This window comes from Passer montanus, unplaced genomic scaffold (assembly GCF_014805655.1).
Source record: "Passer montanus isolate IOZ18808 unplaced genomic scaffold, ASM1480565v1 scaffold50, whole genome shotgun sequence".
NCBI classification, from domain to species: domain Eukaryota; kingdom Metazoa; phylum Chordata; class Aves; order Passeriformes; family Passeridae; genus Passer; species Passer montanus.
Genome location: NW_024369930.1, coordinates 2,150,499 through 2,162,874, shown reverse-complemented (window position 1 = coordinate 2,162,874; position 12,376 = coordinate 2,150,499). Strand labels below are relative to the sequence as shown.

At 34.6% G+C, this 12,376-nt stretch overlaps 1 protein-coding gene and 1 long non-coding RNA gene across 8 annotated transcripts in view; one reads left to right on the top strand and one right to left on the bottom strand.

Annotated features, from left to right (window-relative positions):
• PCLO (piccolo presynaptic cytomatrix protein) overlaps positions 1–12,376 on the bottom strand; it is a 325,587-nt gene that overhangs the window by 44,125 nt on the left and 269,086 nt on the right. For all 4 annotated transcript variants that reach the window (XM_039723653.1, XM_039723648.1, XM_039723650.1 and 1 more), the window contains exons 22-23: positions 4,089–4,230; positions 704–771 (exon numbers count right to left, since the gene is read on the bottom strand). In XM_039723653.1, coding sequence (XP_039579587.1) covers positions 704–771; positions 4,089–4,230 — 210 coding nt within the window. The remainder of the gene's footprint in view (positions 1–703; positions 772–4,088; positions 4,231–12,376) is intronic.
• LOC120509246 overlaps positions 1–12,376 on the top strand; it is a 29,376-nt gene that overhangs the window by 12,261 nt on the left and 4,739 nt on the right. For all 4 annotated transcript variants that reach the window (XR_005629207.1, XR_005629205.1, XR_005629204.1 and 1 more), the window contains one exon: positions 5,398–5,462. This is a non-coding gene — a long non-coding RNA (uncharacterized LOC120509246). The remainder of the gene's footprint in view (positions 1–5,397; positions 5,463–12,376) is intronic.

Below are 12,376 nucleotides of genomic sequence, written 5' to 3'. Positions count from 1 at the left end.
GAAATTTTCATAATGTGTTCCTTCAGTACAAAACACTCTCCATTTTCATGTTTTCCATAAAAACGATAATCATATTCCCTATGAAATTTTGAAAGTCATTCTGTCAGGTGCCTTCCAGCTCCAATATTACGTCTTCTTCTTTCTCAGCACCACATTAATACCAAAAAGAAATCACTCAGAATTCCCCAATCCAATAAATGTTTAATTACAGTTCATCTGCATTAAATGCAGCAGTCAAACCTGCTCAGCTAATATTTTATTTTAAATTAATGTTTTATATAAACACTAATATTAATAATTCATTTATGAAGTAAATATTCTGAAATGTTATAAAAATAGAGCCTGACAGGCATTAGACATATTCTTTGAATCCACTGAGTATTGAGTCAGCTCCATACTTTTTATATTTCATTTGAAAAGCAATGAACATCAGAACACAGATATTATTATATATTATTAATTGTAATCTAACTATTTAATTACTTTAAATATACAGGTAGGACACCATTCTCATTTAAACTGAAGACTCATTACACTGGCATTCTGTGTAAAGAGCCCCTGGAGAAAATGAAGGTCAGGATTTTAATCTACAATACAAGGAGAGCGTAGACTAATTTTTCATAGCATGACAAGTCAAAGAAATAGGCACATCCTTCCTAAAAAGATGAGGTACCACTGTAGAGCTGTTTGTATTTCTTATTACCTTCTGAATCAGTTACTCCTACTCCCGACTGCTTTACTGGTTCTTGTCCATTCTGGCTCATCTTCCCTCTGTGAAAAGATACGGTTGTTGTTGTCAATAAAACCATATAAAGATAAGAGCTAAAACAATGATCCATCTAAGCCAATGAAGCTTGGTTCTTTTAATAATATTATCTTTTTTCTCTTTTGAAAGCCACTGCAATTACACCTTGCTAAGCCTGTACATTCTTACAGGATGTATGCTACCTGCCCCACATCAGTCTGGGGCTGCATATCTTCTTTCCTCACTTTATCTTGTTATAGTCAACAGTGAAATATATAATAAGCAGTCATAAAAATTGATATTTGGTCTACCATACCATTACTTCAAAGGTAAGGCATACTTGTGGTTATCATCTACTTAAATTATTGCTTTACTTTATAGTTTAGATTTGGCATAATCTAAGAAACAAATCTGAAAACTTAACATTAATCTTGAAGAGAGTGGAATAAATCATGCCCTAGAGTTCACTATTTTCCTGCATTTTATGTAGAAAGAACCTGCATTAGAATCTTAATGTCTATTTTTACCCAATGAAAGTTAGGTAAAATATAGGCTATTTTTAAATATACTTTTTGTAAGCTCAAAGGCATGATCACAATCACTCTAAAACATTTGTGCTTCTAGTTTTCTTTTTGCATTAAGACTCTTAGTGCTGTGACAGAGACTATAAGGTATTATCTTCAGTTGCATTATTTTCAGTGATTCCCTGGGGGCTAAACGGTCAGCACTGTTCTTTTCTGCCTGTGAGTAGAGATGTGTCTACGTGTGAGAAGCAAACGTGATGTCTGAAGTTGTCAAAATTTACAGGGAACTAAAAAATTAGTATAAAATCACAGTTTTTCAAGTGATTTTATATCCAGGTTTAACTGTTATTTCTTTCTTCTGTAGATAATGCTTCATAAATCATTACAGATATGGTACAAGAATTATTTGTCCCAAGGGTCATATTTATCACACATCATTCAATTGTTTTTCACCTTTGCATTCTAAATAAATTTTATTTTACAGCTAATGTACTACTATAAAGGGTTACACAACACAAAGGCATAGAGAATCTGGTCTTTATCAGAGATAAGAACATGAGTAGCTTTCAAGAATTTTACAACTGGATAATAGGAAACTTTAAACAAAACCCAACAAATTAGGAAGACTTTACAAGATATATTCAGATTTATGTAACTGTATATAATTATTAATTTCCCTTTATAGTTATAGCTTCTTAATATTGGCAAATATTCTAATTAGGTACCTCATCTAACAATTCCCATGGTGTCACTATTTAATTATATTATTTTGCTTCAAGACTAATTGTTGCGATGGTTAAAAGCACTTGGACTAAAACAAAGAATTTAAAACTCAGCATATCCACAATTTCTATTGATAGACCAGAAACTTAGTCTAAGCAGAGAGCTTATACCCAAAAAGGAATTTAAATGCCAAGATATTTAAAAATATTTAGCCTTCTTAATACTTCACATCCAAATTGTATGCTGTGGTCTTATGGATTTGCTGAATTAGTGTACAAGTTTAGAGTCCCTGAAGTCATTATCAAGCCAGAGTGAATGCAAATGATGAGCAGAATTTCAATTATACCTATATTCAGATAAATAAGAATTCTTATACAGAATTAAAAATGGAAACAGTTATCTATTTTAAACATTCTCACCATTAATGATCTGATGGTAAACAGTTATTTTGTCATTCATTTTCCTTACAAGCCCTGAGAAGCTAACATGAAAAATGAAGCAGGTCCTGTCTGTAAAAATTTCCTGTGTAATTTTAAAGACTCTGTAAGCATATAAATAACTTACTTTAAAATGCCATAATAAAAAAAAAAAAAGTAGTGTGGCCTTACAAAAAAAAAAAGAGATGTGGAAATAAATATATATTTATAAAATTATATTTTATTTAATTAAGGATAATTCATGAGAACGAATTTTCATAAGAGAAAATCTGAAGCTGTGGAGGCTTCCTCCTGCTTTTCAGTAGAAGCAGGGCTGATTTCAGGCTTAAGGGACCAATGAGGCTGTCAGCCAAATAGCAAGTAACTGTAGGTACTGTCATATTGCTAGTCAATACACAGTAAATGATGTTATTTGGATTCAAATTTGGCATGTGTGAACTGAAAATTTCTATTGAGAACTCCATCTTGTGATATTGTGCACAAAGATTTTATGTATCTTTGCTTTTCTCACTAGGAATGACAGCCCAATATTTTTATTTTTCTTTTGATGTTGTCAAAGACAGTATTTTTTCCCCTTTTAGCCTAGAACAACATGAGTGAAAAATCCAATACAAATCAAACAATTGGCACCCTACAATCTAAGCTCATATAACCCTCCTAGATTCTGAAGGTGAGATTGAAGTTTTAGATTTATCTCTATTTTCCCTTTAGTTACTAACAAGATGTAGACAAATACCATTGAGCTTTATTTATTAAAATGATAAATACTCAGAAATAGCACACTTCTAGAGAATTTTCACTTCTTTAATTTTTTTCTAGGAAGCTTATATCTTTTGTGACTAATCATTCACACCTTCAAGGGAAAAACAAACATTTTTTTTTTCCAGAGAAAATATTGAACAACTATTGCAGACAATGAATGAACAGTGACCACCAACTAGTATTTTGAGGACAGTCAATCTGTAAATTTTTTTCAGTCCAGAATCACTAAGCTGATCAGAAATTACTTCGTCCTATTAGGGAATATAAATGAAATTGATAAATTATGGTGCATGCTGACAGAGGAGGAGAAAAAATCCTGACAAAACTTATCTCTTTGGAGTACTTAACTGGGTTAAAAATTTGGAAAATTAAATCATTTTATAGGATCATTACACTGATAGTAGCTTGATAATTCCTACAGGGACTCTGTACCAAAAAGCTTTTTCCATCCAAGAACTGAGAAATTCTTCTGAAACTTCTAAAAACTTGGGAAAAGCTGGGCTGTATCCAGAATATAAATTCCTCTTGCACTAGTAACATCTCTTTACAGAGGGAGGAAAATCTGAAAACTTAAACTAAGCTTTCTCAATCCTACAATAGTTGTACTTTTAAAACATAAGCTAAGCTCATCTCTACATACTTTCATCAAAGGCTGAGACCAGCACATCTCCTACATGACAGGAAGAAATTCACAAAATTGGGGCAGAGGTTTGATTGGTTTTTAACAATTCGATGCTCAACAAAGCAGAATAAAACTCTGGGGAATTCTCCCCTTTATCTCCTATTCTACTGCACAACTCAAGCCTGCAGAGGAAACTACATAAGAAGAGGACTGGCACAGTGAAAGTGCTATAAATTGTGCACGGAGGATACAATATATGAACAGAAAAACCTTACATTCTTGGGATGGGAAATAGATTATTCTCTCCTGTGGCACTGCTGCTGCCTTCGCTATCCATGCTGTATCCACTGCCAAAGCTACTGGCTGATGAGCCAGTGGAGACAGAACTTTCTGCAGGTCGGTGATTAGCAGACCTTGCTGTACAGGGCAGGAACATTTGGTTACCAAAAACTTGTAAGACATCAGTACCACTGACATTGAGAAAAAAAATGTAATTTATCAAAATCACATGCTGCAAACACTTTCACTTCTATACTTTTATATTCAAATATTGCTTTATCATATTTTGCAGATGAAGTTTGTTTTCATTGAGAATAACATGCTCTAAACCAAATAGTACACCACCATATTTTTTCTCCAGTCATGTTAAGAGTTCAAATCAACAGCCTAAAGGAAAAAAGAAGACTGGGATAGGATGGTTAACACTGCTTTTTTGATTAAGTGGCAGAAAACCAGTTACTCATCTGAAATATTTTACACAATAATCTTGTAAAAATGAAAGCCCCAGTGGGCCTTCCTCATATTCCTTATGAAATGTTCTTTGCATTAGGTGATTTTGAGGAGAAGAGTTTACAAAGATATGTAAGCACGCAGCCTATAGCCACAGAGAATATCCCCACCCCTCTTCAGACATAACACAGCTATGCATTATATTTCTCAACTGCTCCTACCCATCTGGAGCTCTCTTACTACATGGATAGAATTTTAATGAACATAATTTGATGAGAGATGCCTTAATCTAATTTAATACCATTTAGTGTTAGTATACCATATGTTAGTTTTACTTCAGATTGCTTTATTTTGTGTTTTGGACATTACTGCACTACATGAACAAATCATCCAGCATTTTGCATTTTGCAAGTTGAGAAATACAAAGGAAAAAGGACACAGTGACATTACACATAGTAATTAATACAGGAACAATAGAGTAGCTATTCTCATATTGAATAACACAATTGTCTGGGAATATTAATAGAGATTTGGGGATTTTTTTTTTCTAAATGTCCTATAATACATCTGCTATTTTCGTGTTTCATCTATTTCAACCTACTGAGCATGTATACTGAAGATAGAAAATAATGCTTTGCAAAGTTATGTTTCTATGAAAACTTAATGAGGTTTTATGTTATTTTGCTGAACTGTGAATTTTCTATGTAAGTAGTTAAAAAATATTCTTCTTTGAAAATAAATTACACAAGTATCTAACTGGAATTTTAATAAGAGCCAGAGCCCCAACAGTGTCTTGCTTTAAACTGGTAATCAATATTTTTTATGTCTGACTAACTGAATAATATTTTTGGTGAGGTGAAGAACACTGCATGCTGCCTGATGTGGGACCAGGAAGCTCCTCAAATATATTGCAAAAACAGGTGAGTAATTTGAACTGGAAGCAATAAATGAAGCAATTCTCATATCATCGATCCTTGGGCAATCCCAAGGAATTGGATAAGGAATCTTTATTCTCCATGGTGATCCTTCACTGGTAAATCAAGTTGTAACATAACTTTTTAATCATTTCAACTCTTTTAATCTCCTTTGTTCCACTATTACCTACATCCAGAAGTGGAATCTGTCAGTCTACTTTGTTTTCAGATAAAATTATTCTTTAGCTATATTCCAGAACTCTATACATTGATCATAGGCTGCCTTCTTGGATGTAAATACAAAGAAAAAAATTAAAATCATAGTGTTATTAGCCAATACTCTCAATATCTCACCTGGAAGAAAGGCACACATGTTTTTTCCAGAGAGACAGCCAGCTGGGGTGGCTGCGTGCAGTGGTTGCTCTATCACTTTCAGCTGGTGGTGCTGTGAGTGAATTCCTACGCCTGTCACCACATGTCAGCAAAATGCTGCTGAGAAATGCTGGGCAAGAGTGGCATTTCAGAGACAAGAGGCCAAACTCTCTGTTATAACATATTATTGCCAGTTGCCCTATATTTAACAGCCTGAATTGTGGCTCTCTCATATGCCTGTCCCAAACGGATTCATTACCTCAGTTCTCATTGTGTTTGCATGACCTGTATGTCTCTCAGTGTTTTCTGTTTGGAATTCTGAGGGTTCCTTTAGGTTAGGTTGTTTTGTTGGCTTTTTTTTTTTTTTTTTTTTTTTTGTGCCACAGCATGACAAATGCCTAACAGGTGAGTACAAATGGGGGACAAACACATCTGCAAAGTCCATGGGAGCCAAAACAATATTGTTCCAGCACAGAATCTTCAGTTCTTCCCTTAGGCATGAATTTACTTAGTGTAGCATATATCTCCACCATAACATATGTGTCCTGAAAGGATCTTTCATATCTAGGATTTTTTCTTTCTACTGACTTAGCTGTAAAAACTAGTGTCTGAAGTAATTTCTTATATCTTTACTGGTGGATTTCTAATACCAGTAAGAACCTAGAATTCTGTTCAATCCAGAAAAGCTTTAATCAAGCATTTAAAATGGGTTAGAAGTTTTGCTTCATCTATTTATAATCAATGCATAGCTTTGAAACAGCTGTATCCTGATTACACATTCAGTATGCTGTATTTTTAGTTTTTCTACTGTTTTTACCAATTCACATAATTTTCCATATCGATGGTTTTTTTCCCATAAGATCACTTCACTTAGTGAATGGTTATAATGCATCCAAGTTTAGATTCATTACTGGATTTTAAAAATTCTAAAGTTTTATGTTATACTCTTTTTTTTTTTCCCTGTCTGCTCTATGAAAGTAATGAATCATGGTGTCAGTTTCTTACAAGAAATGAAATCCACAAATAGATTTACAGCTGGTTTCGTGACATATTCAGAATCTGTCAGGATACAGAGATCATCTCATAACTTGTGAGACACCCACATTTTCTACATGTCGGGATTTTTACAGATACATCTAGACCTCTGAGTTTCTCCAGTTATATACAAAACTTTGGAGTTCCGATGATGTGGCAATGCTTCCTGCCATGCAATATTTTCCCTAAGAGTTAGTATAACCATGGTTATTTTTCTACTCTATGTGGAAAGATAGAACAAGTTCTATGCTCTTATATTCAAAAAAGCTAGTCTGCACACTCATTTGCAGTATTGCCCTTTCTCTTTGAATACATGCAAATATTGTCTTAGAAACTTTAGCAAGAAAGTCAGATTTCACTGTGCTGCTCCTCTATTCTTATCAGTCTACGTAAGCTCTGTGAAATCCTGAAAATGTCAGAACAATTTCCACCTTGCTTGGTCAATTTGGTTCATATCCACATAAAGGATAGGCAACTATTGCATTATACTTAGTTTTAATTTTACTTTTAATTATGGTATTAAGGCAGGTTAATTCTGAGTTACAGAGCTTCTTCTTACATCTGCCTATGCTAGAAAATTCTTTAGTCCACAGATTTTGACAGCAAAGTTCTGGCAGGAAGTGCTTTGGTCTGTAGCATTTGAACAGTTTCATGTGGATTCACTTGGGTCCAAAGATTAGATATTGTCATCTGGTATCACACAGGTGCCTGAAGCTACAATGTGCAGTCTTGCTTTACAGAAATCCACAATGTTTGTCTGAATAGGAACGCAGGTGAAGGCACTTTTCATTTTTCCTTATTTGAATATTAAGTACCCAGAGTGTGGAAGAGCTATGTTTCATTGCTTCCTTGCCCTTTGCTTTTGCATATTATTCTCTGGCTCTTAAGCGATGCCCCCCAAACAACCCCAATCCCAACCAACCCAATAATAAACTTTTAGAAACTCTTAGAAAGCTTGAAAAACTTTTAAAGTACTTGTCAAAGGCAAGCTCTTGCTGCCAATTGCATATTATTCTTAAAGCCTTATATTTTTAGAGAAAAGATTCTTCAGGCCTCAGCAGATGAAAGAGACAAAACTTCACAGAAGGTCATTACACACCTTCATTTGGCCTCTCTCTGGGATAAGGGATATCCCTTCAACCCCTCCAGCCCTATTTCTATAAACTCTTTACACAGTTTATCGGGTGCTTGGCACTTTCTAAGGACTGCAATATCATTATATCTGGGCTGCTCAGCCATTTAACTATGAAGAATAGAAATATTAAATGAAGGTTTAAAACCCTAATTTGGACTGTTTTCTCTGAAATAGGACACAGATTTTCCTATTATAAAAAGCTATTGTTGTGGTTTGATTTAATTTTCATCTGTTAATCCTATTTTAGCTGGTAGTTCCCTCCATGAGATGAAATGTTCTCTACTTGGAATGGGTGTTAATGGGTACATATGTCACATTTAGTAGTTTGAAATGTGGTGTTAACGCTGCCTCTGAGTGATTCTGTTAAACTGCCTGTTTTACAGGCTCTGACATGAGCAAAATTTCAGGTCAATCATTCCAGTGAATAATATATAAATGAGCTGGAAAAATTCTCAACTGCTTACAGTAATTATTTCAGGTTCCAAGAAAGTGGATAATTTTATACCTGGCGTAGGACCAGGATTTCCCAAAAAACAATTATAATCATTAGGTAGATATCTTTTGTACTCTGCATGGTTTACAGGAAGAATAAAAAAATTCAGCAGTATGATGTTTGGACATGACTAATTCAACCTTTATGCCTTTTTGGAAAAGTATTGCTGATTCAATAAAATGGAGGTTAGCACTGATCCCACCTTTCAGCTCCATCTTTTCATTTCTACTTTTAAAAATCACTATTAGCATGGCAAAAATATGTATTTGCTTATGCTTTGGCTGATGGACCCAGTTAGAAAAAAGACCTTTAGAATCAAGAAAAACGTGTAAGCCATGCCTTAGTATGAAGAAAATATAGTATTAAAATTAATAGGAGGAAAGCTTGCAAGGCATATGATTTCACTTAATCTTTCAGAAAAGTATTTTTTTCAGCAGACAACAGAGAAGATGCTTTGTTAAAACTTAATATAGGGAAGATAGATCATTCACACAAGACCTATCAATCAGTGCTACTCAATCAGTCAGGTGCTACTAAATAACAATCCAGGACTCTCAGCCACTCCAGACATTCTTCTACAGTGAATGGATGTTTTTTAAGACTTAAATTTTAAAAAGTTGACTTTACAGTTCTACGGTTCATATGGAGGAAAGAACAGACTCAACCAGCACTTTCTCCTGGTCAATAAATTGTACATGTTCTCCTTTTCCAGTTTCTGTCTAGAAATAGAAATACCGTGTCAAAACACATGAGGAACTACAGGTCTGTTTGTGAACCAAACAGAAGAAGGGAAAAACACCTTCAAGTATGGATTCAGGATTAAGTTTCCACAACTGGTCTCTAATTACTTGAAAAACATTGTTCTTTTAACTGTCCATCTTCTGAGAAACTCTGGGTGACAAAAAAGGCTGAAAGCATCCCACTGACTCTTCTCAAAAAGATGCAAGCCCCTATCTGCTGTGTGTAATTTTCTGATGACCAACAGACTGGTCATCTCACACAGTGTCTTTTGGCACAAGCTTGGCTGCCCTTCACTCTCAGTAGCCTTGTGTTTCAAGTGCTCCAATCTCAAAGTGCCCCAAATGCCAGTTTTCCTTGTTTTATGAAGTGTTTGCTGGCATTAAAAGCAAGAGCTGCTCCAGCTTGCTTGGTTAGGGTAAAATTGTTGTTGGAACTGCTTGCTGCATCTTTGTGAACTGGCAACAGATTGGGGATACATAAACAACTGGTGATCAAACACATCTACCTCAAGTCAGGCAAGATAGTTTATTTTCCTCATGCTCCCTCATACTGAACAGGACTTTAAGCCATGGTCTCACCCATCTCAGCCACAGCTGTATATTAGACACGGATATGACCTCATACTGAGCAGGGATACTTTGTGAAATTTCAAGACAACCTTATATAGAGAAATTTACCATTTGAGATGAGTAGCAGAAAAACAACACACTTCTTAAACTGTACTGAAGTAATTTCTTGACCCAGGAAAGCAATTTGGATGAAATAACTTTCCATGCACTCTGTAGGGTTAGTCTACCCCTACAGAATGTTGAAAAAATACTTTTGAAATAAGAGTTATCAAATGAAGAAGCTGAGCAATTCTCTGAAATTACATGTCAGTTTAAAATGGTAGAAGAGTAAATAGTAGGAATAACCAAAGCAAAATGGGCCAGCTATTAGATTGGAACAAGGTTGCAAAGACACTCTCTGCTGTCTGCAGACTGGGGACAAACTGTTCTTGTTCTGATAATGATTCTTGGAAATGGGTTATTTGGAGCAATATGAAGGCCCATTTAACTTGGAAATTAAGAAACTAGTGACATGAGTCACTAAAACAGCTTTGGGCTATAAATTATTTAAGTGTGAAGGAAATATCCTAAAATAATGTAGGAAATTAAAACATGACGTTGCCTATTAAATGTGTGAAAATGGATACAGACCAAAAGGGGTCCTAAATTAGCAGGTATTTGAAACCACAATCATATCCAATTCAGAAGATTTATGTAACCTAGGAATCAATTTTCTTTCATTCCACTGCTGCTAAAGCCAGCAAATAGAACTTAATAATAAGGAAAATTCATATACATTTTAATTTCTTGCAGCTAAGTGACTAAAAATTACACCGTGCTGGCTTAGACTTGTATCATGGATTGCACAGTGATGACAATGTCTGAATGCATGCATCACATCACATGTAGCTTTAACCTATTATGTTGACACTTAAGTGAATTTGTGTCAAAGTTGTTGGTTGAAGACAGTTATAAGCAGCCGTGCTAGCTTTTGAACAAAAATGTTTTAAACTGTCATTCTTTGAGATGTTTAAATTGGTAGACTTAGTTGGGTGCCATTCTGAAAACGCTGATGAGGAGTTTTGAAACTGGAGGTATTCTAGCTAACAGTATCAGCTCTGAGAATAGATCTCCCCCAACCAGTAAAATCACTTGACATACAACTCTTTGGAAAAGCTGTTGTGTCATGATGGAAAATGCATAATGTAAAAGATGAAATATTCTCTATGAAATGCTGTGGGGCTCCATTTTCTCCCCTCCTCCTCACCCCAACCTCCCCCACCCCGCCATTTTCAGTGACAAAAAATATAGTACCAGGTACATGTGTCAGAGGATGTTTTAAAGAAGTATGACTTTAAGTTGGTAGATGTTTGATCTTGAAAAAATCTTTCCATTATTGAAAATTAGACAGAAAGTTCTGTAGAATTATAATGTTGGTTTTACTTTAAATTAACAGGGATGTTTGGATCTTTAACTGAAACGCATGACAATTTCTCTAGATCCTTAACATTTGCTAACTAGTTCAGGTGAGGAGTATAGCAGTGTTTTTATTGTGGCAGGCTGCTTCTTTGTTTGGTTGGGTTAATGTGAGCCAAATAGAAGAGGAGTTGCCTATGGCATCCATCAACAAAAGACATACTAGCAATAGCATATTGACTTGTAGCTTCTTTTTCATGAGTGTCTGTTTGAAAGAATAAAAAATGTATAGGGCTACAATGATGTTGAGACTTAAATTCACTTACTGAGATATTTACTATTTAAATATTAATTTATTGTTCTTCAAAGATGCTAGGAAGGTTAAAAATAAATTTCTAGAAATTCTCTTATTTGGTCATAAAATAATGGGGCTTTGTTCATCCTTGGATATTCTAATATAATAAAGGAATTGACTTTTCATTGTACAATCATTGTCCATTAGTGGAAAAGCTGGCATCTTTTTCTCTGCAAAGAAGGACAGGCCAACCAAGTTTCTACTATGGTGAGACAGAGGTAGTGCACCTTTCTGCTTAACACTAATGCTGAAGTTTTTTTCTGTTCCTTGTCTTTCTTATTCACTTTATTGAAAGGTATTAAACCTAAAACATGTTATTCATTCCTTTAAATCTATAAGCCACGTTTGAAAATACTTTTTTTTTGTATAAAATCAGTAAAAATTCTATTCCAAATACACCTACTCTTTCATATGCATGTATACAGAGAACTGGTGGTGTTCTGAATAATCAGAACATCTCCAACTTTTCAAGTATCTGAAGAACTCTAAAAATAATTTATTTAAAACATAACTGACTTACAAAGAAAATTCCATATAATGAGAAGATCCTTCTGTGGGATAGATTACTGACTGAAAAGGTGGTGGACTGATTCACACTGTGTCTAAAACTGACTCATCTGGTGGATAAACTCTTAATAAACAAATTTATGATGAAGGGAATGTGCTTAATTTTAAGTGAATGTGTAATTGGAAATGATTCATATATTGAACAAAACCTAAATCAAATTAATTAAAGCCATCCTCTGACTTGGATCCCTTGCAATTTCTGGCTTCAAAGAGTTGGCTCTGAAATGTTATTGTTCTTCTCTGAGGGATGTGATTGGA